At 42.1% G+C, this 27393-nt stretch overlaps 4 protein-coding genes across 5 annotated transcripts; 3 read left to right on the top strand and 1 right to left on the bottom strand.

Annotated features, from left to right (window-relative positions):
• Nucleotides 1–516: 516 nt before the first annotated feature.
• On the top strand, nt 517–6942 carry ubb (ubiquitin B). The gene is made up of 4 exons (XM_070983504.1): nt 517–622; nt 1301–2678; nt 5130–5149; nt 6180–6942. The coding sequence occupies exons 2-4, from the start codon at nt 1309–1311 to the stop codon at nt 6875–6877; spliced, it is 2088 nt and encodes a 695-aa protein (XP_070839605.1). The 5' UTR covers nt 517–622; nt 1301–1308; the 3' UTR covers nt 6878–6942.
• A 3060-nt stretch (nt 6943–10002) lies between these two features.
• p2rx5 (purinergic receptor P2X, ligand-gated ion channel, 5) lies at nt 10003–18890 on the top strand. The gene is made up of 12 exons (XM_070983284.1): nt 10003–10277; nt 11860–12004; nt 12243–12314; nt 12468–12543; nt 12857–12941; nt 13131–13211; nt 14240–14381; nt 16577–16710; nt 16858–16951; nt 17031–17096; nt 17278–17366; nt 17467–18890. Exons 1-12 carry the CDS (start codon nt 10006–10008, stop codon nt 17732–17734), a joined length of 1524 nt encoding a protein of 507 aa, XP_070839385.1. The 5' UTR covers nt 10003–10005; the 3' UTR covers nt 17735–18890.
• Nucleotides 18891–19161: 271 nt separating this feature from the next.
• emc6 (ER membrane protein complex subunit 6) lies at nt 19162–20738 on the bottom strand. 2 transcript variants are annotated; one of them, XM_070983285.1, is made up of 2 exons: nt 20598–20738; nt 19162–19673 (listed from the first exon to the last, which is right to left on the bottom strand). In XM_070983285.1, the coding sequence occupies exon 2, from the start codon at nt 19637–19639 to the stop codon at nt 19307–19309; it is 333 nt and encodes a 110-aa protein (XP_070839386.1). In that variant the 5' UTR covers nt 19640–19673; nt 20598–20738; the 3' UTR covers nt 19162–19306. The 2 variants fall into 2 exon arrangements, with proteins under 2 accessions (XP_070839386.1, XP_070839387.1); XM_070983286.1 differs by having other exon boundaries at nt 19162–19670; nt 20598–20737.
• Nucleotides 20739–21326: 588 nt separating this feature from the next.
• Nucleotides 21327–27192, top strand: shpk (sedoheptulokinase). The gene is made up of 7 exons (XM_070983118.1): nt 21327–21497; nt 21591–21732; nt 23122–23296; nt 23390–23542; nt 23787–23962; nt 24334–24534; nt 24710–27192. Exons 1-7 carry the CDS (start codon nt 21360–21362, stop codon nt 25102–25104), a joined length of 1380 nt encoding a protein of 459 aa, XP_070839219.1. The 5' UTR covers nt 21327–21359; the 3' UTR covers nt 25105–27192.
• Nucleotides 27193–27393: the final 201 nt, after the last annotated feature.

Here is a 27393-nt window from a genome sequence, read left to right as displayed (position 1 = left end):
TTCCTCATATAACAATGGGTAAGATATTCTATATTGTAAAAAAAAGATTAAAAATGGGGGGAAAGTCAATGACTACATAACACGCTACACTGTCGTAGCCTAGAATTACACAAGATTTGGTTGAATTAGGTCTTATTTAAGTCTGGAATAGGTCTGTGTTATTATCCCATTGTCATACACGTAGTCATCAGACATTACTTACTGTAGCAAGGCAACCAATCGCTGGTTAAACAACAAGCGTACAATCCAATCAGACACTCGGGGAAGGTCCCTGTTGCTGTGCTGTTTCTAGCAAATTCTAGACGCAATGTGGTGAGGTATTATTCCGCCGCGCAAGATATGACAAATTGTCACTGTCAGACATTCTGTTTTTGAATAAACGTATACGTTTATGCGTAAACGTATCGTTATGGAATAAAATTATAATAAAAATAGTTAATACTGAGGAACAGTGCGCCTCGGGTCAGTGGGGACTACTTTCAAATGCGGACGGATATTACCGGATGACGTATTCAGACTCCGCTATATATAAACAGTGTTTGCGTGCACTGCAGTATCATTTCTGAGAGGAAGACGAAAAGAAGTTTCACGCAAGAAATCTACGAATTTTTATTGCGTCAAAGTAAGTCGGTTTCTTGTTGTTTCTAGTTATCATGATCGTATTTCTGAACATTTAAATAGTGGATGCCCTGAGTACTTTGTTTGGTGGCCAGTGCCATGGTTTTGCAGCATAACGTTAGCTTCAGAACATTGTAGCTAACGTTAGCAATGCTATCTGTCTCAAATGGCATTACACTTAAGTATTTAGCTACATTGTGTATTTTTGGTTTTCAACAGATTTCTTGCGAGTCTCCACGTCAATCAGATCGTCGTCAGTTTCGACGAAACTGTAATGCAGTGGTGGTTACCTTAGCTAACATTAGCTTTTGCAATGACTCAACACTTCCAGTATCGTCCATTAGCGGGTAACGTTAGCGGAACAAAAGGAAGGTCAATATGATCTCAAAATGGCGCTTGGACTGGAATGGCTGCTGAGCCACTGACAATTAATATCTTACCATTTCTTTTGATACATTTAATATAATGTCAGTGTTTTTAACTTAATGTGCCGTGACCTTCTGGGGCACTTCAACCGATTTTCTACGTAATGACAGAGCTACGTCTACTGTTAAAACTATAATGAAAGGGCAATATATTTATTTTCAATAACTGTACCACTGTATGTGCCCTGATAGCTAATGAGCTGTCTTATTTATTATATCTATTAATTCTTCATTTGATGTGTCTCAATTCTACTCAGGTGCAAATATGCAGATCTTTGTGAAGACACTGACCGGCAAGACCATCACCCTTGAGGTCGAGCCTAGCGACACCATTGAAAATGTAAAAGCCAAGATCCAGGACAAGGAAGGCATCCCCCCTGACCAGCAGAGGCTGATTTTTGCTGGAAAGCAGCTGGAAGATGGCCGTACCCTCTCTGACTACAACATCCAGAAAGAATCCACCCTCCATCTTGTCCTGCGTCTCAGGGGCGGCATGCAGATCTTTGTCAAGACCCTCACCGGCAAGACCATCACCCTGGAGGTCGAGCCCAGCGACACCATTGAGAATGTGAAGGCCAAGATTCAGGACAAGGAGGGCATCCCCCCTGACCAGCAGAGGCTGATCTTTGCCGGAAAGCAGCTGGAAGATGGCCGCACCCTCTCTGACTACAACATCCAGAAAGAATCCACCCTCCATCTTGTCCTCCGTCTGAGGGGTGGTATGCAGATCTTCGTCAAGACCCTCACTGGCAAGACCATCACCCTGGAGGTTGAGCCCAGTGACACCATTGAGAACGTGAAGGCCAAGATCCAGGACAAGGAGGGCATCCCCCCTGACCAGCAGAGGCTGATCTTTGCTGGAAAGCAGCTGGAAGATGGCCGCACCCTCTCTGACTACAACATCCAGAAGGAGTCCACCCTCCACCTTGTCCTCCGTCTGAGGGGTGGCATGCAGATCTTTGTCAAGACTCTCACTGGCAAGACCATCACCCTGGAGGTTGAGCCCAGCGACACCATTGAAAATGTGAAGGCCAAGATCCAGGACAAGGAAGGCATCCCCCCTGACCAGCAGAGGCTGATCTTTGCTGGAAAGCAGCTGGAAGATGGCCGTACCCTCTCTGACTATAATATCCAAAAGGAGTCCACCCTCCACCTTGTCCTGCGTCTGAGGGGTGGCATGCAGATCTTCGTCAAGACCCTTACCGGCAAGACCATCACCCTGGAGGTCGAGCCCAGCGACACCATTGAGAATGTGAAGGCCAAGATCCAGGACAAGGAGGGCATTCCCCCTGACCAGCAGAGGCTGATCTTTGCCGGCAAGCAGCTGGAAGATGGCCGCACCCTCTCTGACTACAATATCCAGAAAGAATCCACCCTCCACCTTGTCCTCCGTCTCAGGGGTGGCATGCAGATCTTTGTCAAGACCCTCACTGGCAAGACCATCACCCTGGAGGTTGAGCCCAGCGACACCATTGAGAACGTGAAGGCCAAGATCCAGGACAAGGAAGGCATTCCCCCTGACCAGCAGAGGCTGATCTTTGCTGGCAAGCAGCTGGAAGATGGCCGCACCCTCTCTGACTACAATATCCAGAAGGAGTCCACCCTCCATCTTGTCCTGCGTCTGAGGGGTGGGCAGTGAAGTAGTTCATGATTCCATGTTCTTAATCTTATTTCCCTCAAGTAAACATGTTATTGGTGACATGCTATTCATGCCATATTATAAAGCTGTTATAAATGACTATGGTGTTTACCTTAATATGACCAAAAGTTTGATGCACAACACTTAATAAAGAACTGAACTGAATTATGTGGTGTTTGTCATTAATGCTTCAGATCCAGAATAATCTACAGAAGCTAAGCAGGTAAAATACCTTTATCCACAGGAAATAAGCGGGAATGGCATTAAAAGCTGAGTTAAGCAGCATTTTTGTAGTTGAAATGTAGCAGATGCCCAATTGAGCCTCTGGTTTTTGTCTTGTGATTTCATGGTAATTAATAATCTGTTTTATGTGATAAGTAATCCTAATGTAGTAGTTGCATTATATTTACAGTAATCATGGAACATATGATTCAGATAATGCCATTAAATTGCATTATAAATGGGGGTTATAACATGTTTAGGCTTAATTGAATTATTATTTTCAGATGTCTCTCTGGTGACATGAATTTGTCACATATTTGAAGGTGGAAACTTAAAATTGGAGCTTACATTTCTGTCTTTAATTTTTGCAAATGACATCCAGTCATCAACCTCTCCCAGCTGTACATTGATATTATTGAATTATACCTTTACTTGTGTGCTCTATGTGAGGAGCACAATGTCTTTAAAAGTAATCAAACCAGCATATAAACTCTATACATTGTAAGTCCTTGTGGCAAGCATAATCAGGCTGTTATTTAATGAATGAACAGCAATAATGTAGCCACTTGTCTGTTGAAGACTTGGAAAGGTAGAGGGAATTTCTATTAATGAGGATATGGCGCCATCTATTGCCAAGCAAGAGGCTGACATCTTACAGAGAAACGATGGGGGAGAGGTGATCTGAGCCAGTGAGTCCAAGTTGGGACTGAGTGACAGTGAAGGAGGCAATGCAGAAAAATTAGAGAAGAGACGAAAGGTGTGCTCTTTAGCTGGTACAGGAGGGCTGACATACAAGGGCAAAAGTATGACTTCAATAGACAGGAGAGAGTACTATTAAGTAACCGTATCAAAGATTTAGTTTGGGCACATGAAAATTGGACAGAACAAGAAACTCCTTTACTTAGACTGAAGATGTTTTCAGCATAAGGAAATAGGAAAATGTGACCAACTTTGCAGTTTTTTGTCCTAACCCAAAACAGCTGACCGTGTGTGCTCAAGTGTTCCAAGCAGAAAAGAGGGTGACATTTTTGTATTACTTAGGGATAAAATGTGCAAGATGTTCATGTCAGATTCGAGTACAAACATAATGCTCTAGATTGTAAATTGTCTGATGTCCTGGGTGTTAGAGGCAGAAAGGAGCCCAGTGTCTCCTACCATGCCAAGGCTAGCTGGTTAACACAGGCATAAAAACACATCATATGTTAGACTTGAGGAAAACATCAAGACAAAAGCGAGAGTCAGTGGCAGGAAATTCATCCATCGAATGTTTGTTTTTCAGTGTGGAGCCTGTGAATGAGGTGAATGTGTGATGACCTTCGTGCATGCAGTGACACTAATAAAACCTTGGTCCTCCAGCATGAAGAATATGACTTAAATTTGAGCCCACAAGAAAGTGTAAATTTATGGATGACACTCTAGTCTCCAGTGAGGAAAGTAGTGTGGATTATGAATAGCACAAGGATTATGGTGTGGCATTCACCATCTAATCCAAAGATAAACTGGCTCAATACATGGCATCCGGATAATCAGCTGTCAGCTGTTTATCCTGCCAAAGGCATTTATCTCATAGCACTGCTGAATTGACATTATGCTCTCAGTTTGTGCATCATGATCATGAAACCCAATCCTTACTCAATTTTGACAACCTGCATTATATACATTATATTTGATGTAGCAGCTATATTTCAACAGAAAACAGTTCAAAATGTTAAAGAAAAATCTAGCATATAATGTAGGCCTATCCTACAATATTTGTATGGCTGTTGGCCCCAGAGTTGGGAGGGTCTTGACCTGTTTAGCCCTTACATAGTCTTTTAACTGTCTTACAAAACAAACATTGCTGTTTTTATAAGGAGACATGTCTCAGGCATGCCTCGTTCACGTGTCACCTTTGTCATGATTGTCTTAAATGCATGACTAGTATGACTGCATGTCTGTCATGTCCCGTGCAGTTAAGACAATCGTGTCTTTGTGCACTTTATTATCCTGAATAATTGTATTTGAAGCAGCATCAGAAATATTCAAAATCCCCCCTGGCTTTATTCAAAAATTAAGAATGTGGTCTGGTTAAATCAAATCTTTCCAGTTCTAATTCAAACTGTGTATTACAATTGGAATACAATCTGTTTACACACTCCTTATTTGCCCACCACCTCGGTCAGATATTATCTCGACAAATGATCAGTTGCATTCTATTTCCCATTGTTTACCTTTATTTGTCACAGAAGTGGTTTTCTTCCGCCAAGTAATTCCACATTTTTCGTTTATTGTGTAAGAAACCTGTATTCGTGTGGTTTTGTGTGTATAATTATTTTATTTGACTCAAATCAAACCAACTAAACTCAACGTCCAAACTACGAACGGTTTTAACTAGTATAATGTAGAAATGGGAGTTATTTTCACTTGCGGATGAATATCACTTGATGACGTGTCTGGTATAAATTATCTGTTCCCCCGGCAACTGCATCGGCAGACAGAGAGAGGTGTCGTTTCTGAAAAGCAGGTCAAACAACTGGAACAAATTGTAAGTACAGTTGTCCGATTATAGATATGGTCACTCGTAATATTTCAGGTTATTCGATTTTGCTCTTCCACCAACTTAAAGCTTTCATTGTTTTTAACTGCTGTCGCCTTTTTCACCCCTTTTGTGTAGGTTGCTAACTGTTTCGTAAGCAATGACTGTAAAAGCTAACGCTAGCTAGCTACCTAAACGTAACGTCTCTTAAATGAGTGATATAACCTACATGAGCTAACCTACTTTACGAATAACGTAACACGTTAATTCCAATTGTCAAGGTGAATAATTGTCAGGATGAATAATAAGGTGAAAGACATTTGCTAACGTCAACAATAGTACATTTCTAGCTGTGTCGTCCATTAGTGGGTGACGTTAGCTGAACAAAACGAAGGCAAACAACAATAGCTTATTTTTTTTAAAATGGCGCTGGTGCTCGAATCACCGGCTTCTTGCCAGTATGCTCAGGTGATACAGTGATGAAGGTGATCTAAAGCCTAGCTCATACAAATGGTGGTTCAGTTAAAACATACGTTTAAAGCGAATGTTATACCTCAGACAGGAAAAAGTAAATAATTATAGTCATAGTAAATAACATAAATGGGCATATATTAACATGAAGATGTAAAATGTATATAAACTTAGAAATGCACTATTTTGGCAGACTGGTCAAATGTATTGTGCACCATTGTAACTGTAGAGCTTACAGTAAAGGGTATTAGTAATGTCTTTTCTTTTTCTTCTTTTTTCTTTTTCAAAGGTGCAAACATGCAGATCTTTGTGAAGACACTGACTGGCAAGACCATCACCCTGGAGGTCGAGCCCAGTGACACTATTGAAAATGTGAAGGCCAAGATCCAGGACAAGGAAGGCATTCCCCCTGACCAGCAGAGGCTGATCTTTGCTGGAAAGCAGCTGGAAGATGGTCGCACCCTCTCTGACTACAATATTCAGAAGGAATCCACCCTCCATCTTGTCCTGCGTCTGCGGGGTGGCATGCAGATCTTCGTCAAGACCCTTACCGGCAAGACCATCACCCTGGAGGTTGAGCCCAGCGACACCATTGAGAATGTGAAGGCCAAGATCCAGGACAAGGAAGGCATCCCCCCTGACCAGCAGAGGCTGATCTTTGCTGGAAAGCAGCTGGAAGATGGCCGCACCCTCTCTGACTACAACATCCAGAAAGAATCCACCCTCCATCTTGTCCTCCGTCTCAGGGGTGGCATGCAGATCTTCGTCAAGACCCTCACTGGCAAGACCATCACCCTGGAGGTTGAGCCCAGCGACACCATTGAGAATGTGAAGGCCAAGATCCAGGACAAGGAAGGCATTCCCCCTGACCAGCAGAGGCTGATCTTTGCTGGAAAGCAGCTGGAAGATGGCCGCACCCTCTCTGACTACAATATCCAGAAAGAATCCACCCTCCATCTTGTCCTGCGTCTGAGGGGCGGTCAATAAATGATTCCATGTTTTTACTTGATTTACATGACAACCTAACCCAATAAAAGATGAGTTAAAGATTAGATTATATGATGTTTTTCCCTTTTTTTCCCCTCACATTTATCTGGAATATGAATGCTGTGAGAGCTGGTGGGTTTTCAAATATTGCCCTGTGAAAATCCAGCTATCTTTATATGTTCTCTGTTATTTCTATAATAAGGTCCTTCATACATTTTTGAATAATTTTTGTTACATAATGCACTTTTATACAATTTTACATTGACTGCTTTAATGCACTTAATTTCCTTCACAATTGATGAACAATGCAAGATTCTTAAATGTACAAAAGACTGCTGCTTGGCTGTTCATAAATAGTCAGCTGATGTGACTTCATTGAATTGTTCTCAGAAAATAGGTTATTGAGTTACCTGGATTGGATAGCTGAGTCAAATCTGTAACATGGGCTGTAGTAAAAAGTATTGTAATAGTGGATTTTACACAGTTATCCAGATAACTTGTGACTCAGTTCCACCTGCTTTGGTGCAAATGAAAGTGCAATGGAGAGAAAAAAGCCATCCAACCCCCCAAAAGGGGATGGTTGTGCATGCGGTGGCCACAGACAATTGCTCTCTCTTTATCCTTCCTGACTGATTCTCCTCTAGTTTCGAGTTCTATTAGTGTGCTTGTCACTACTGGTAGCAGGGGCCTGCAGCCCAGTCAGGTTGCACAGGTAGCCCAGCTCCTCCAGGATGGCACACCCATACATGCGGTCTCACGATGGTTTGCTGTGTTCCCCAGCACAGTCTCAAGAGCATGGAGGAGATACCAGGAGACCGGCCATTACACAAGGAGAGCTGGTCAGGGCTGTAGAAGGACATCAACCCAGCAGCAGGACCTGGTATTTGCTCATTTGTGGGAGGAGGAACTGGAGGATCACTGCCAGAGCCCTATAAAATTACCTCCAGCAGGCTACTGGTGTGCATGTTTCTGACCAAACTGTCAGAAGCATGAGGCATTGGGAGGTGTCGTGGGAGGAAGGGAGCACGTATACTGGTCCTCTTGATGATCTCAGTAGCAGAACCTCTCTGTTCAGTTTACTTCTAAGCCTTAGTGTTGTCACATCATAGTGACACAGTCACATCACACTCTTAATAGCCTTCAGCACTAAAGGAGGGATCTTTTAAACCACACAAATTATACAATGTACATCAGTAAAGATTCTGAACTGAAGATTTGTGTGATTTAAGTGTTCCCTTATTTTTTTGAGCAGTGGATTTCTGTTGACAGGTATTATAAATCACATGCTGAGTAGGGAAACCATGTTGTTCAAGGGTCCAAAGTTCAGCAAACATTCCAGGTTCAACCCCCATAGTCCTATTTACCAGGACTCTGAATCCCAGTTGAAAAGCTCCATAGCATGAAGTCAAATAAGTCACTTATAGAAATCCAAATATTACTCATTACACAGACAATTTAGTGAAGAGTGAATTGTCACATGAAACCACTAGAGGTCACAAGCTTACCAGTAGTTCTCCTAAACTTGGGTTCTATCAATTTGTGGTTGATAAGTACTTTTCCCACTGCAAAACTCAGTGGTGAAAAGTGAGCATGTCTGTCCAGCTGGGCTCCTTTAGATGTTGTTTTGTTGATAATGAAATTTATTAGATTTTTCTTGTTAACCTGACAGGATATTGGTCATGGTCCAAAGCAGCTGCTTTGCAGATATCCAGAGCTGGGTTGGTGCTGATTTTGCACCTAAAATGAACAAGTAAGAGGATTTGTATCTCAGATAAAGAATGACACATTTTTGAGACTTTCTGACAAAAAAACTGAAGGTATAAGATGAGCTAAAGTCAGACCTTTGCTCCAGACACTGATACAAGTCAGTGATTACAGTACTGACGAAGGAATGAATGAATGAATTGCCACCTGGGAGTCAAAGCAGGCAACTGCATATGGCAACACAAAAGTATATCATCTGAGATAAATGGTTCATTAAAACCTAATCTTTTTTCATGTGCATATTCCTAAATCTAGTTGTTTAATTGCTTCAAATGGACATCACCTGATGACAAGTTGTGTTCCAGCACAGAAGCACTGCTTGGAGTTTAGGTCTGCAGTTTAATGAAAGTGTCATATAAAGCTGCCATGTGCGCGACACTAGATGGGAACCAGCAGGAGAGAACAATGCATAGAGGGCCTTAGATGATAATCCAACTATCACACTGATACAGGAACTCCAGAGTCCAGACAAGGTCAGGATGTCAAGAGAAAGGGGTCTCCTGGCAGGTGGTTGGGTGTTGACCTGGTAGCTGACCAGAACAAGAAATCAGAGTAAACAACTGACACATGTAGTACATATATGATCAGGGATACAAAATCAGCTGCTGTGGTGGCGTTCCTGCCTGTCCTCTCTTCGCGAATGCATTTGTTTTGAATTTCTTTACCTCCACAAGTCCATGTTAGTTTTTAGCAGGAGGACATGATTCCACAAAATAATAATAATAATAATAATAATAATAACAACAACAACAATAATAATAATAATAATAATAATAATAAAAGCAGAATTACCTGTGGAAATTTTGCAGAAATGCACCTGAGAAAGTTCAGCTAACCTTTGTTAGCATTTGTTGGACTATTTCAAGTGAAGGAATGAATTTGCTGGAGTCACTTATGTTCAGCAGGTTTTTGGAACATTTAGCAGAGGTGAAGGTGAACAGTCATGTCAGGGTACTCAGGGAGAAAACCATGTATAATATGTGTTTATTATTTAAATTGACTGTGTTCTTCATGCTTGACCATAACAGAATAATGCCTCCACAAGCACTCCACAAGGTGGGGGGCTGTATGTATAGAACATGCCCATTCTCACCTTCTCACCCACCCCCCATTGCACTTTACATGCCACTGCTTGTAGCCCACAAACATACAAAGTATGAAACCAAATCAAAGAGAACTGCAGCAGCCTAATCTTATTTCCATATTAAATCTGACATTTTACAGCAAATTCAGCCAAAGTATATAATATAATCTCAAAGTGAACTCAAACATACACACCGGAGGGATTTATCATACTGCTGCACATGCATTTTGTGAGACTCCCACTTTGATGTCAGTGAAAATGAGTTTGTATCACAGCAGGTATGATATGTCGCAGAGGAGCAGACGGAGCTCTGCAGCCCCTCTCTCAATGGGTTTGCCCGTGGCATGACAGTGAAGCAGTTGTACATATCAGCTGGGAGCCAGCAAGCTGCCGTCTCACTCGGGCTCACCGTGCGGGAGGAATGGCAGGCTGGGGGGGCTTCTTCTTTTCTCTCCTCAACTACAAGACAGAGAAATATGTCATCGCCGAAAACAGGAGAATCGGAATATTATTTCGACTCTATCAGCTGGCTGTGCTGGGATACATAATCGGGTGAGCTGCAGCGCGCGATCCCCCTTTTTCACGCATGGAATCAAGTCACCTTTTAGAAAGTGATTCACAAAGTTAAAAATAGTTGAGCCTGTCAAAGTGTCGACTTTGTTACTGTTGTTAAAGAGGCAGCCACAGTATTTTTTTAATGCTTGTGTCACAGAAAGGGTTTGTGTGGGTCAGTTCATTAATGTCTCAAACTGCTGTATAGACAGGAAGCTCTCGTGCCCTCACTGTGTGATGTCACGCTGCTGTATGGAAGAGAAATGATGAAAGCTGAGCAGCTGACAGGGACAGTATGCTGAGGGTTAATAGCATCTGGTTTGACCTTTACAACTGTTTGTGGAAGTTATTTCGAACTGTAAGATGACAAATTTAGTGGCTGCAGCGTGGTTATAAAATCAGATTTGGCTCTGCGGCATGCACTGGAGCTGAAGGAGGGCTGCTCATGCTCATATGTGCTGATGTTACTGCCATGACATGTCTCACACTTAGTGCTCATTTTTGTGCCTTTTACTCATTAAACGCTGATCTCACTCCCAGATTTATGTGTGTGTGCACAATAGTCCCAAAATAGTTAAATATTGTCCTGTGAGGATGCATGAAATGTTCAATGACAAAGCAGGGCTGTAATTATAATATATATTCAGGGGGACATGTCCCCACAATATTCAAATATACTCACAATGTCACCCCCTCCATATATATATATACACACACACACACACACACATACACACACATATATACACATACAGTATATACACACACATATATACATGTATATACACACAGACACACACCAGCACATTATAATCTAAGGTGAACCTGACAGAAGGACAGTACCAAAGGAAAAAGGCATAATTACGAATCCATCTGCTATTTCAGCACCACAGACAGCACCATGGATTCACCAGTACAAAGCTCAGTTAGGCTACTGATATTTCAGTGCCATGGTCAGTGCCATAGATTCCAACGTGCACAAACTTCAGTCAGATCAAGGATCAATGAGTCAGGCAGACTAGACCAACATATTCAACTCAACAACCACTCTGTCCCTGCACTGTCTGCAACCAGGGGATGGAGAGGCGGGATGGAAGTATAACAAGGGGGATGCATTTTGGTCATTTTGCCAATAAGGGGGATGGCACCCCCCCTCAAACCACCTACTGGTTATCATCTCGTAATGTTATGCTAAATTCCTCTGAGAACGTTATCTAGCTAGCATACCTTCCAGCCCATACATTCTGAGCAGCTTTGCGTAAAGTTCAGACCCCAGACCCCCCAGGAGATCTGGTCCCCCTGAGTGTTGACCCGACGGCTACTGTTCAAGGATACATTTACAGATTAACCTTACTGCTTTCATCTGCCACATGCTCGTGAACACACTTAATGACAGTAATAATATGTGTGCCATCAGTCCGGTCCACACATTCACAAACAGGCTGCTCAAAAAGGCCTCACATATTCTACACTGCTGCATCACAACCATGTTGACATTAAGAAAAAAAAAAGATGAGATGCACTTAATCAGAATGAAGGCTCTAAAACATAATGAATTGTGATGTCTGGATGAATGTCTCAGGTGGGTGTTTGTGGTGAAGAAAGGTTATCAAGAGAGAGAAGAGGCCATCCAGACCTCAGTCATCACCAAGGTTAAAGGTGTTACGCTGACCAACAGCTCAGGCCTTCACCTGTGGAGCGCTGAGGATTACGTCATACCCCCAAACGTGAGTCTGTCTATCTATTTACATGACAAAAAGGCAATCTGAGATTGCAGAGCAGCAGCACTAATGTCAGAGCATCCCAAATTACGCTCCTGTCAAGAGAGATTATGAGGCTGTTGAGTGTAGATGTCATTAGCCTCAGCATCTGTCTCAACAGATTGAAGGATATTGAACTTCTTAGAGGTGTAATTTGTTTAACCTTTTGCTTCTCCACCTCACTGGATCTAATTTTATTTTGTAGGGTGAGCAGGTGTTCTTCATAGTAACTAATTACATAGAGACCCCAAATCAGAGGCTGGGGTTCTGTGCTGAGGTGAGTATACAGAGGAAGAGCAATATCATTAATGACACTTTTAATTCTATATATTTTTTGTCCTAATATCTGAACTGATGATTACACTTTGCCTGATTACCATGTCTGTACAATTACATTTTCATATCCAGCAGTATTTATTTGATCTCACAGAGTTTCAAGGTGCCAAATGGACAATGTCAAAGTGATGATGACTGCCCGGAGGGCGAGCCTGTAATCGCTGGACATGGTGAGGATCGTTTATTGCACTGTAGTCATGGAAACCTTGGAACTCAAAATCTGAACAGTTGTTTGTCTGTCCTAGATTAAAGTAAACAATATTTGTCACCACATGACTCACTAATGCCATGGTTTGGCTGCAATTCTAAACTGCCATCACAAAGTTGTTAAATTTGATTGATTCACTTATCGTTTTCTAGTTTCAACAATATTCTCTGAACGTGAATACTACATGTTTCATCACACGACGGTGCAAACATTAATAAACCTAATCCGATTTGTCTCATTTTGGTATAGCCAAGAATCTTTGCTCTCTCCATCAGGAATCAAGACCGGCCTATGTTTAAACAGCACTGGGACCTGTGAGATTCACGCCTGGTGTCCTGTTGAATACGGCAAGAGACCCACGTGAGACCCCTTTCTCTCTTGCAAAACTTTGGAAATTTGCCATTTTGTGTTACTACTCTGACACTCAGTCTGATCCCTCACAGGGACCGAGATATTTCACAGGTTCTATTTATTACTAATACAGCCTGTCAGCTCCACATGTTTTTTTTGTTTTTTTTTCACACAGCTGCCTCTCTCTTTCATTTCCAGAGAGCCCTTACTGAGTGAAGCTGAAAACTTCACCATCTACATCAAGAACTTCATTAGGTTTCCAAAGTTTGAGTTCTCCAAGTAAGTGGTGCTCATTGCTGGTGTGCCTATGGCTTCAAGGCATCGTGACATAGATCACAGAGTGAGATGAGGGATATACGTGTTGCAGTGGCTGCTTGAAATAACTTTGGGGTGCAGAGAGCTTTCTATTTATACCAGCCTGTGCACTGCACTCAGTGAGGCAGTGAAACAGTCATCTGAGACGTCCTTGACAGCAGGCCTTGCCCCCGACAGGTGTCAGATCAGATGGGGCTAGCCCAGGGAGCTGTGCTGCTGCCCTGTCTGTTCAAGTCCTGCAGGAAAGCAGAGAGATGCCACAAGCCACGGCTAATTCATCAGTCAGGAGCTGATTCTAATTACAAAGCCACCTCTCCTATGTTTCCTCACTAATCTTGATTTGCGTATGCGTAATGAGGACTGACTGGTAATGCAAATCTCTCTCATGGGTGTTACTTGAAAGGGCTGGCAACACTACACGTCTTACAGTGTAACACATCCAGTTACACTCTGTGCTTAGAGCCGCAGGGTGCAATGTCGGGGGTTGACTGACATACACACACTGTATGTGTGTGTGTGTGTGTGTGTGTGTGTGTGTGTGTGTGTGTGTGTGTGTGTGTGTGTAGGAAAACTTTCGAGTGAACACCTTTAACCCAAAAACCAAAAAACTTTGGTCAGTTCGATTTGAAATGTTGTGCATCTTGACAAATTCTGCATACCTAGGCTTACAGCTCTGTCAGAAATAATGACATTAAGAGATTGTAAAAGACAGTGCAAGATCTTTCTATGGTTAAGTAGTCAAGGTGTAAGATACAGATCAAAAGGTCAAAGCCAATATGAGAAGGTGGCAGGATTCTGTCACTGTTAGTTAGCAGGACCAGGTTTCTCTCTTTCTGTCTCTGTAGCACTTCTGCTGGAGATTTTCCTCTTTTAACTTCAGTGGAAAATTGGCCCTTTCTATGGATAAAAACCCAATGATACGAGATGTTCAAAGCTCCTGAAAATCTGACATTTTGTGCAGGCGTGTCATGTCTGTTGCATTGACCTCTTAGATCCAACGTCCTCGAAACCTCTGACGACACCTACCTGAAAAGATGCTCCTACGACAGAGAGAACCATCTGTACTGCCCCATCTTCCGCCTCGGAGACATGGTCAGCTGGACTGGATATGACTTCCAGGACATGGCTGTTAAGGTACAAAGTGTAATACTGCCAGGGGAGTGAATTCAGTTCCTGCTTTCTTCACAGTGATTTGGTAATAAACCACAACAGTCACTTTTTTCAGTTGTGGAAATGCATTTTAGCTGCTCATCATTGCACCCCCCCCCCCCCCCCCCCCCCCCCTTTGATCTCAAAAAACAATTGCTAAATGTAATCATACCTATTATTGACGAAGATGCATGGCAGCTGTGTTGAAGAGAATAGTAACAGAGCCACCACTCTATGATGGTAGACTTGAGAATATGGGGGTGGAAAATTGTTCTGGGAACTGCAGGAGGACAAACTGGCTGTTACTGTAACATCCCAAGACTCTCTCCTTATTCCTCTCTCCATGCTTCCTGTTGATATCCAATAACGGAAATATGCCATGAAATCAAGACCATTTGATTGGCTTTACAAAGCAATGATCCAGGCACAGCGCCAGGATTTCAATTTTGGGTGGGCCACAGTTACTTTGGGTGGGCCTCTTAATTACAAAAGTGAACACTGTTTTCAACCCACTTAAACATAAATGACTGGTATCATGCTGTGGAGGGCGACTAGTATGTCTAGCTGATTATGACATGTTCAAAATCTTTTTAAAAAACATCTTCAATGCCGTAGCTTATTATTTCACCCTGACAGTTCGTATTTATTACAAGTATCACATACGACTTATCTCATTATCTATCTCGTTAACGCACAAAACTGTTGTGCCATAGCAATGTATTCATTTAACTGTAGCAACCTGTGCCTACAATATAGAATCCACTGCCCTTCTCAGTCACCATTTTTTGCCGAACAACCGCCAGATTGTGATTGTGTAACGTGTCTGGGGTGACCAATGATGGCCCGCTGTGACTGGACTGGACCTCACGTGATAATAGCCGAATAAGTGTTGTGTGTGTGTGTGTGTGTGTGTGTGTACACATATACACATATATACATACACACACACACACACACACACACACACACACACACACACACACACACACACATACACACATACATACATACATACATACATACATACATACATATATATATATATATATATATATATATATATATATATATATATATATATATATATATATATATATATATATATATATATATATATATATATTTTTTTTTTTTTTTTTTTTTTTTCAAATAGAAACGTTTTTGTTTTAAGGGTTTTATTAAAAATAAATGTTTAGTCATTTAAGGTGGGCCAGTTGTACAAGTGGGTGGGCCCAGGCCCATCAGGCCCACCCAATGCACTGGAAAGTTAGTTTGTTTCTGTTTTTCTTGTTTTGGAGAAATCTGTAATTAATCCAAATTGAGCAATGCGGAGAACAAACACTCCCAGTTCATCAGGGTAAAATACAGTATGGCTGTGTGGCAGGAAACAAGCACAGTCTTTAGACTGAGCCCAACGCTGGATTATAGCACAGGAGTGCCATATTACATTAAATCAGAGAGAGAAGTCATTGTCCAATATGGATTTCTGCAGAATTGCTTTTCAAGATATGAAAGAACAAGCAGTGATATTAAACCATTTGGAGCCATGATCAGAGGTTTGCTTTAGTTCTTTAAGTCTGTGCTGTGATGGAGTCTAAACACAGACTGGCATAGTTCATTGAGGCAAAAACTGAGCAGATGAGATACGTCTGCATACTGTATTTTCTGAACTAACTATATTTCAGGTGGACTGTGGATTTCTGTTGTGCAGAAATACAAAAACCTTCGGTAACTTTTAGACAAAAATGCTTTTTTTCCAGAGTAGATATAATTCATTTAGTTGTCATGGAGATGGTTATGCTGCTATCACGTGACCTAACAGGTATGGAGTTTTTGATATTGTTCCTGCTGACTCAATGTCACACTGTCACGGCTCACTGGGACACTAGAATAGAACAGTGCCATCATTCATGTCATGACTAACACCTGTGCTTCTCTTACTGTGGCAAGTCAAATCGTCTGCTGTGAAAAAGGCCTGTTGTTATTAGCTTCTCAGCAGAGCTCCACCCACCTTCAATCAGCCAGTAAAATTGAAAACACCTGTACAGGTGGGCAAGGCCTTTAAAGGATGAGGGCATGGACTGGAGTTTAGAATCTAATGATGTGTGTGACTTTAACCAAGAGCTGCAGTAACATGTGTGAGGCTGTGCTAACATTCACAGTCTGTTTTTGTCCACCAGGGCGGGTCTGTGGGCATTCTTATTGAGTGGAACTGTGACCTGGATAAGGACTCTTCACAGTGTAATCCACAGTACAGCTTTACCCGTCTGGACATGAACTTGAACAACTCAGTCACATCAGGATACAACTTCAGGTAGCCCCCCACCCCCCACCCCACCCCCAGGCATTAAATATTAAAATAAATCTGTTACTCCTCCCACTGCCCCCACTCTGTTCTTTGTGTCTAATCTGTTTTATTTTTGTCATTTACACCTTTTCTCAACTGATTTTCCTCCTGCAGATATACCAGATATTACAAGGATCACAATGGTGAAACCTATCGCACCTTGTATAAAGTGTACGGGATTCGCTTCGATATAATGATCAATGGCAAGGTACAGCAGTGATATGAGAAGGATTTTTTTCTCTGTTCTGTTAATAGACTTGCATTAATTGTGTGTTATTGTTTTGCAGGCTGGGAAATTCAATATTATTCCCACCATAATTGCCATTGGTTCTGGTGTTGCTCTGCTGGGTTTAGTGAGTAATATACTAAAATATTATGTTTATGTCAGTGAATAATAGGTGTTATTACTAAGAGGCCTTGAAAATGTCATATTACTATGCCACCAGAGGGTGATCGATGATCACTAGGAGCAAAAAAAATGATTGTCTGCAGCTTTTGAAAAATCCACTTCTTATATTATTCTCTTTCTTTTAGGGAGCTTTTGTATGTGATATGATACTACTGTACATGATGAACACAAGCTCCTTCTACAGAGAGAAGAAGTTTGAAATCATCAACTTCAAGTATGACTACACAAATTATTAAGATGGAGCTTTTAAAGTCATTTTACAAACATGGATCATGACATTTATTGACACGTCTCTGTCACACTATATGCAACAGGAAAGACCGGACCAAACCCAAGGACGTGAAGGCAGGACACAAGGAAAGGAGATCCAGGAAACCAGCAGAGAAAGGGGCTGCCAACTCATCTAAAACAGCAGAAGAAACTAAACCCACCACAGGATCCTCTCCCACTGCAGAGAGCCAGCTGCCCGGGGACAGTCGGGGTCCCACCATTCCACGCAACACAGGGCAGCGATACTCTGCACTTATCTCTCCTCAGGGCTCAGAGCCAAGGCATCATATCACTTTCTCATCACACAATTAAATTTGCAGGCAGAGCAAGAAAAAATCACCTGCAGTGGTCAAGGTTATGTTGCAAGAGGTGGAACCAAATGTCAGACTTATGCCCACTTCTCACCTCCTGACATGACTGCTGGCATGCCACTAGCCTGAGTGATGTTTGCCCTGACTGAAGATATGTTGGTTCAGAGAAATGTTCATGTTCTGCACTATACAAGTGGGCCAGGATGCTGCTGTACACAGGAAGGTGGTTTTCAGGATCCAGAGGTGGGATGTGGTCAGATTACAACAGGTCCATAAATGCTGAACTAAAGTACTGTGATAATGCTGAAGCAATTAGCAGGGTGACAGAAAATTATTCAGACTGTAAGTGAATAACTAAATGTTTGCAATTATCGTCATGGAATCAATTGGCACTCTGGCTGTTGATCAGACTAATGAAGCATCATTTGCAGTTCGAGTAATATATGATGGCCCCAGTTTTTATTAAATTATGAAAATCACAGCAAAAATACTAGACATGATAGATTGAAAATGAAGAATATTGCAACCCTTCATATTATTCCAAATTTGTACCATGGACATCAAATATAAATTTGAATTTGGTAAAATAACACTGTAGACTAATAAAGGAAAATAATTTCTGCTAAATCAATCTGCAAAAACACCTTCTAAATTCAAAGTCAGGTCACGAGAAAGGATTTTGTAAGCGTCGGTTCAAAGAATCACCCCTGGGAAGCAATATGCAGGAGAATGTATGAACAGTTTTAACTGTTGGTATTTCAGTCAGATGCATCATGTACCTGTGTTGTGATGGGCATTTGCGTGTACTGTTTAACACTGCTGTATGCTAACTTGGCTCTGCTGGTCGTCACATTTATATTGGCCATGCAGTGGCTACAATACAATCTTATTCAAAATAGAATGTATTTGTGAAGCTGTGGAACGCAGTGCTGATGTGCTGCTAGTTTACTGTCAGTGGACAAGTTCACTGGTGACCGATAATGAATGGTGCAAGATGCTGAAGTGCATGGATCTTTCCTTCCGCCTGTTTGTTCTTCCTGTTTCTATTTATTGAACGATCTTTATTGTTGGAAGCAAATGTACTTGTGTGTTGATTTCATGAGGTCAACATATGACTGCCTGACAGACAAACTGATTAATAATGCATCCAAACAAGTTATACAGAGGTATTTATTTCAATCAGTATTCAGATCTGTCATAATTTAACCATAGTATTGTACATGAAACCTGACGCCAAGTGCTTACAACTTGTGCAGATGTCACCTGTTTTGATCTGTTACACTAAAACCTACATTATCATGCTCTTATGCTGGTACGGGTGACACTGAGCACTGAGCAGGAGTTACAGGTTAAATAAGTTCATAGTCACTGCTTAGTGTGGAGGAGGAAGGATAAGAGGATTTCCATTCTGCATAATATAATTATTGACCGATCCTTCCATTAAGCAACAGTTTATAATGTAAAAATCCAAAATCTTCACTAATGTCTTATCTACAAACAGCAGGACAGACAATATTATTGGGTTACGTAGCATTAGATAGGATTAATTCAGGGTTATTTGTGCTAGATCATTTTAGTACACATGCACCATCCCATAGAGGAAAGTCCAGAACAGGACGTAAGTGAAAAGACCTCCAACAAGGCCCCCGGTGAAGAGCAGCCGCCGTGACTTGAAGAATTTGTTCCACCGCCGTCCAGCCTTGAGAATGAGCAACAGGGACAGAAGAAAAGCAGAGAGGAAATAAAAAATAAAGCCATAGAGTCCCGTCAGGCCCAGGATGCCAGCTGTGGCTCCAGACAGAGCGGATACAGAGGTGCGGCAGTAGTCCAGCACAGCGGCGTTGCCCCTCACAGCTACTTCACTGATGAACTGTGGTCCCTCACGCTTGGCTACAACTGCTGCCATCTTGGCTCTGGTCGGATATCACAGGAAGGTTCTGCTGTTTCGGGAGAGATTCACACATTCACAACACAAAATAGCTCCATTTACTGAAATAATGTACAATTGTTCAGTTTTGAAACAGAACAGACTGTTACAATAAGGAGGAAGATACTGAAGATATTTTCACTCCATTACATTCATTTCACAGGTGTGGAGACAACAGATTACAGTAAAAAATTTTAAGTTAAAAAGCTAAGAGAAAAAAATGCAATGGACTGCTACAGACTGAACACAAAAATAAATACTGACGTTAAAATCAATTCCACCTCGAACAACAACATGAAATAAATGCTACGTACACACTATAGTATCAATAAAATTAATAGCAATAATAATATAATAAAATCCTGACTGACAGGTCGCTGCTGCACAGTGGCTACTGTTAAAATCGACATTTTGGTAATAACACGAAAGAATTATACTTTAATAATATCTTTAATGCGAACTTGGACAATTCCTCGTCTAAATGCTTCTTAAGTTGGTTAGCAAGACTATATCTAACATACATCTGACGGATGTTAGTTGGTTTAAGGTTAACGTGATGCATTCATTTGCCATTTCAAAAGACAGACCACTAGGGGGAAAAAAGAAGAAGAAAATGGACAGAAGTCTTTTTACATGAATTCTCTCTTTATATGAGCTTAGCTGCTGACCACAAAGCTAAATTCGCTAATACCGACAATTAAAGTCTTGGTCTGCAGACAAAAACAGCCACGTAAAATACCAAAAAGACACAAAAGCGGATGAGACTCTGGTAAGCAAAGCCTAATTATTTAACTAAACCTAATACTACATAGCCCTGGGCATCTTAACAGTACAATAAATTGCTTTATTTTGCCATTTTTAGCACCGATGGGGCTAACAAGGTAGCAGGGGAGCTAGCTCTCCAAGGTGCTTGCTGACGGTAACCGTTGATTCTCACCGGAAATGCACGCAGGGACTCGTCGGCTCCTCACAGCGCGATTACGAAAACATTATCTGTAAAAGTAACTTCACAGACTTGAATGTTAGATTGTTTTCACGGAATGCCAGCTGATATGACACGGAAGCAGCACATTCATTCTCGTCGGGATGACGCTCCTAGACAAGGGTCGGCCATGCTTCTTTTCAGTGCATTGTGGGAACTGCGTGAAAGGAAGCGACGTCGTGTTGCGTTCCATAAGAGTCGGAAACTCTCCTATCACAAAAGGGCAAAGTTCCTTTTGGGTGACACGCTCACCAAAAAGCACCTTCTTGAGGCACTATATTGTAACATATATGTAAAATAATTCTTTTCAAACGTCCTGCTTCAACACCATCATCAACAAAAGGCTACACAACAACTCCCCACAGAACAAAGCTCGATTTAGCAGAACTTATAGGAAAATTAATTTTCCATCTTAAAAACAAAACATCAACAAGACAAATGTAATCGTTGCAGCCGTTACAATTCCTTTCTTTCAAGTTCTATATTTCTCTTAACAGACATACGCCGAATTTCTATATTTCGCTTGTAATTTTTTAAATCCATTAAAGGGGATCATAATAGAAAATAATGAAATTATTCTCGTTATTTTCGCGATAACGTCCAAATGAAATGAAAATGTCCCATTTCCTACGTTAACATGAACGCAGCAGTTTCGGCTGCGCATGGTCTTGATGATAACATACCGCTGAGTTGCAAAGTACAGTGTCATCAGTAGTAATGTCTACCTATATCCTGGGTATTGACGTGGGTACTACTTCGGTAAAAGCCGTTTTATTAGAAACTGGCACCAGATCGGTTGCTGCGAGTCACGCTTTGACAACAACGTCAGATATAACCGACACTAGCGGGATAAAGGTGAGTACGATCACGTGCCAGATAACTTCAGTGACAGTAACGCAGCTGTGTGTTTGTCCTGCGTGTAACCTGGCTGCGTCTTACGCCACGCAGGCGAAAGAGCAGCACACCGGGCGGATCATAGACACTCTGAACCGGTGCATCGGCCTGCTGCCCGGAGACAAACTGCAGCATGTCAGCAGCATCGGGCTGTCCGGACAGATGCACGGGCTTTTATTGTGGAAAGGAAAGGGTGGTAAGTGTGCCGCTACCTGCCTGCATGTGTGTACACTGTGGCATTTCGCAACATGTGGTAAACTGTGTAACAACGACTGCTTATACGTGACTGAGTTCTTCATTTATTATTTCCATTTGACTTGTAAAAAAGTCACAGAGGAAGCAGCAAGTTAGTAAAGAGATTATTTTTAGAGCTGATGGTCTTGGCCCCCCAAATGTAGATGTACATGTGCAAAACACTTGCAATTCCAATCAGAATATGTGCCTCTGCTCAGGCTCCAGTTCAGAAGAGTACGGGACCCACAGGACCTCATATGAGAGCCCCGAGGCTACTGTGGTGGCTGCTCTGTTAATGGTGTGGCCCCTGCAAATGCACAATCTCTACTCACCCAAGAGGCTCTTAAATCTTATGACTCTTAGAATTGGCCCAATATGGGTCCCACATCACACATTAATCATTATTATTGTTAGTAGTAATATTTGTAAAGAATTAATGGCAATTTAATTGACATTTTGGTTTCAGAGTATTAGTGAATTAGACTCTAATTCAGTAACACTGTTCTCTAATCATTAGAGAATAAATTGATCAAATTGGTGACAGTGTAATTACAGATCCTCAGTTGAAAATTGAGCTCGTTCCAAAGAGCTACTCTTAACTGATCCACTCATGTCTGCTGAGGGTGGGGACTGCAGTCAGACAATAGAGGCATTTCTGAGACAAGTCTCAATATGAACTTACATTATGAAGATTGAATTTAGCATCAGGGAAGAGTATGTATCAAGAAGTATTCCATCTAACATAAGCAAAAGGTTATCCTTACTTTCCTTCTGTATGCACTTTTTATAAACACAGATCCGTCAGTAGCAAGTATGATTCCTCGGGATGAAGTTGAGAAAACTTTGTAGAGCACATACAGTATGTGACTGATAACAGTCCCTTCTGTCTTTAGACACTAGTCTTTAAAAATAATTCACAGTTTGTGTTGGACAACACTTTTCATACTGTTCAACCAGACCACAGTCCTTAGAGAAACATTCACCAGGAATGGCTGCCGGGATGGGATTTGGAGGAAGCCTTCGAAAAAGAGAGCAGTGTTTTCAGACTGCTGAATTACATTGATCATCCAGTCTGTAATACTAATGGTGACCTTTAAGATGCTTTTTAGAAATGGACTGAGGAGCTTGGCAGTTAGATATACACTGGCATAATGAGGTTTCACGCGAATATCTCCTTTTTTACACAGGAGTTGGTTGGTCCAATGTTCCTCTTTGATGACTATGTTGCCCTCTGCTGGTTGCAGTCAAAAGCTGATCTGAAAGTCATAGAAGATCTCTGCTACTGGGTTGTTTTTGTATATAATTTATTTTGGTATGTTTGGTCTGTTGTGTTTTTCTGTATCTCTTGCAGGTTGTGACTGGTCCACCAAAGGCTTCTTCACAGCCGGAGACACCAGTCAGCTGATCACCTGGCAGGATGGGCGGTGCAGCAGTCCCTTCCTGTCGTCTCTTCCAAGGCCAGACTCACATCTGAGTGTAGCCACGGGATTCGGCTGTGCAACTATCTTCTGGTACATGAAACACAGGTCAGCACAAGCATTTTAAGAGCCCCATGTCGAGCCATCACTGCATCACTTGGTTTTGTGAGTGAACCCTAAACACGTGTGGTGTCACTACAGGCCCGAGTTCCTTGAGGACTTCACAGTTGCAGGCACCATCCAGGACTATGTGGTGTCCATGCTGTGTGGTTTGGATGGGTGTGTGATGACGCCTCAGAATGCAGCCAGCTGGGGCTTCTTCAACACTTCCTCCAACCAGTGGAATACAGACATGTATGTTCAGGGCAGAGCGTCCTGTTGTAGTAGCACCTCACAGCTGTGCAGTTGTCAGCACATTTTCTTGACAGCTGACATCAGTCAAGTATTAAACGCATGAAAATGTTGTATGGCATGTGCATGATTGGTTTTAAACTACAATCACCAAACACTTTGTGCAATTCGTTGCAAACTCACAGTGTCAGATTTGTTATGTGTAACCTGTGTATCTAACAAGCCACTCTGTGTGTGCATGCTGCAGTCTGAAGGGTGCCGGCTTCCCTTTGCACCTGCTTCCTCAGTGTTTGCCATCTGGTGGCTTGGCGGGACAGACGTGCTCTGACTGGCATGGTATCCCTGCTGGTACTCCAGTAGGAGCTGCCTTGGGAGACTTCCAGTGCTCTGTCTACTCCTGCATGAGTGCACGGACAGATGCAGGTGAAACAGGAAGTCCAGTCATCTCTCTGAGGCCAGGATCACACTTGATGCAGTGACTACATTACCCTTTGACAGTCATTAGATTTCTTCTACTATTGCACGACTGATAATGCAAAACAGCAAAGTGAACAAAAGCAAAACATAAGAATAGGTGAACACATTTGAATAAAAAAACATCCGACAATGAAGAAAGTATACAGCAGTAAATATCCCTGTGTTAGTTTGTTCTCATTATGTTTGAGCGCACACAGAAAACAAATCAAGTGTTCATCAAGTGTAATCCTGCCATCAGTGTCTCTTGCATGTCATGTGTGGTGCTGTTGGTTCGCAAGCCTTAGGTGACAGTTTGTATCTTTCTCCTAATGTCACAGTTCTTAACATAAGCACCTCGGCCCAGCTGACCTTCGCCATGCCAGCTGACTTCAAACCTCCAGATTCTCCTCAGCCTGCCTCCTCCATCTCCTACTTCCCCTATTTTGAAGACTCATACTTGGCGGTGGCGGCTTCTCTCAATGGAGGGAATGTATTGGCCACTTTTGTGGAGATGCTCACTGCGTGGATGAAAGAGCTTGGTATGTATTTTTAGCCACGCTGGTAAGCGGTGAGTAAATTTATCCAGCACTGGCCACAGACAGAGAATTTAGACTGCAGCTAATTGATCAGAGTAGGCAGATGTCAAAATGACACAGACTGTTACTGTTCATGTGTTCCATCCACATGTTAGTTTGCTCCTCTCATCCCTCACAGGTGCAGAGCTGAGTGATTCGTGCTTATATGAGAAGCTGATTCATTGCGCCCTGCATCAGGAAACGAGCGACCTCAGGGTGAGTCCTACCATCCTGGGAGAGAGACACAACCCTCTTTGCCTGGGTCAGGTGACCAACATCTCCCCTACCAATCTCTCTCTGGGGCATTTGACCAGGGCACTGTGCCGCGGAGTCCTGGACAACATTACCTCCATGATGCCTGTGGAGTGTCTGCAGCAGGCGGGGGTCAGCAGGATTGTGGCCAGTGGGAGCGCCATTGCACGCAATGAGGTGCTCAGGCAGGAAGTGGAGAAGGTGTTTCCTCAGCCGGTGGTATACGGACAAAATGCAGACTCTGCCGTCGGCGTGGCCATGGTCCTCTGTGACCTGCACTGAGCAAGTGATCCACAGGGGGATCGCTGTCTGTTCACGTGATTGGTTGAGAGTTTTGCACACTTCTGAGTACCTCACTGAATGGTATCACTTTGTTTAAAATGCAGAACACTACGGCAAACTGAAGTTCTATAACATACCTGTTTTGTTCTGTGGAACTAAAGCAAAAGCTGTATGTGCAGAGAGATTCTGACATTTTTAGGACCAAAAGATTGAAACTACCAAATAATTAGCATACAGACTCAAGCTAGCCGCTGAGTGCAGCTACGAATCCCCCTTCAAACATTTCATTTCACTGTGATTGAACAGCTAGAAGGAACATGCTGAGCATTTTGGTCTCTATTGTATTGTTTAGTGGTGTATTTTTCCAGACAACATGAAGCCACAGCAGAGGTTTTATAGCATCAGATATTTCAGCAGTTTAAAATGATCAGCGATAAATGTAGGTTTTAGTGTCAGTCCTCAGAGTGAGGGCTTTTTCCTGCAGCTACCTTTTTGCAAAGATACTCATCATCCATCAGAAAAGCTCCTCTGTTGAAGAGCTGATTTCTCCAGTAACCTCATTCCAGCAGCATACAGTGCTACTGAAAAAACACAGTCTACAATTAATGCCACACATGCACACACACAGACAGACTCGCAAGGTGAAAACAGTCACGACTGGTAATTAGCTGTAAAAGCTAATTGGAAAATATCCACATGTATGTCCCTTCTGAGTTTGGTGTTTCCATCTAAACTCTCTCCTCTTCATGTCACATCTACAGTCTGCAGCTGCTTAAGGGGGTTGAATCCTCTGTCTGTGTGTGTGGTTGTGTGTGTGTGTGTGTGGTTGTGTGTGTGTGGTTGTGTGTGATAACTGCTGTCATGACGCTGTTATCAGCTTCTCTGTTAACTCTGGAGTTTTCCTCCTCAGCTGCGAGCGCGTTCGTGTGAGGAAGCAGAGTTTTTAATTACAAGCCAATCACATGCAGCATCAGGAGAGCCATGACTGGAGTATTTAATATGAGATGAAATGAAACACTGATACCTGTGGGCAAATATGGTTATTATATACACCATATTACGTACAATACAATTACACGAGTAGAATAGAATAAGAAGCTACAGACACAGTGGGAATAATAAGCAAAGCGTAAAAGCAAAGCATCGCCTAGTGTGAATTAATAAAAGGGTCTTTTCAAAGACCTTTTCTTCTTAGATATATTTTCATTATGTTCAGTAGAGTGAGTCTGCAGTGACATTTGAATAGTAATACACATATAATAACAGTTAAAAGTACTAGTCTGTGCAAAAAAGGCCTGAAGAAGAAGAAATCAATGCGTGGTGAGATGTATCTGAACAAAATTTCTAATTTACTGAGCTAATTAACTGTATTAATTATAAATAAAATGATCAGCGAGGATACTTTTCATTTCCACCATCTACTGGAGTCTGAAAAGTTGTCACACTTTAAATTGGACACTGTCGGGGCTGCTGTAGGGAATGAAAAAGAATCACATGGCAGTTAATGTTGACGTATAATCACCATTCATCAGTCTGTGTTTGTTAGAGGTCGGAGTGGATCCATGTGGGGATCCTGTAGGAGCGATGAATGCTTTTGTCCAGCAAGCTGATTGGTCACTGGGTGATCTGGGTAAATGTCTGGATCTGATCTTCTGAAGTTGAACCAGCATCATGACACATGAGTCCAAGGACAGCTAAAACTCTAATCTTTGTGATACAGGTCAGCACATTTATCCAAGGGTTTAGTGGAATATGCTGTAATAATGCTCTATCACACCTGTTCTCTGCTCAGTTTGTCCCAGCACATTCAAACACTCTGGCCACTGTCCCTGTTTTAGGTGGGGCTCTAAACTCAAGGGACTTCTTCTTCTTCTCCTTTTTTTTTTTCCTATTAAGCTCCAAATTAGATCAATGTTAAGTGCCCTTTCTTTGCCTTCCGTTGTAATCTTCAGTTTTGAACGTCTGCTGCTCACAGAGTGGGTGGATGTCCTTGATGATTGTCAGCCTTGAATGTTCATTGTGCTTGAAGTACTTTTAACTTTATATTCAAGAAGATTGTGGTACTAATAAAGCAGCTTATTTTGTGTCAAATTTTGAATATTTTGTGATGAGTGTCAGTTAATTTTTATATTGTCTTAGGCTACTTCTTCACTGGTTTTGATGCCAGTTTAGAAGGAAAACCACTGTCTCTGCATACAAAGGCACACATTGAAAAGTCCAGACAAACATTGGGAATGAAGCACCAGGCTGTAAAATATCAGACATAAAGTTTGAGTTGGTCTGGAGCCT

This window comes from Chaetodon trifascialis, chromosome 16 (genome assembly GCF_039877785.1).
Source record: "Chaetodon trifascialis isolate fChaTrf1 chromosome 16, fChaTrf1.hap1, whole genome shotgun sequence".
Taxonomy (NCBI): domain Eukaryota; kingdom Metazoa; phylum Chordata; class Actinopteri; order Chaetodontiformes; family Chaetodontidae; genus Chaetodon; species Chaetodon trifascialis.
This window is presented reverse-complemented; position numbering and strand designations above follow the sequence as displayed.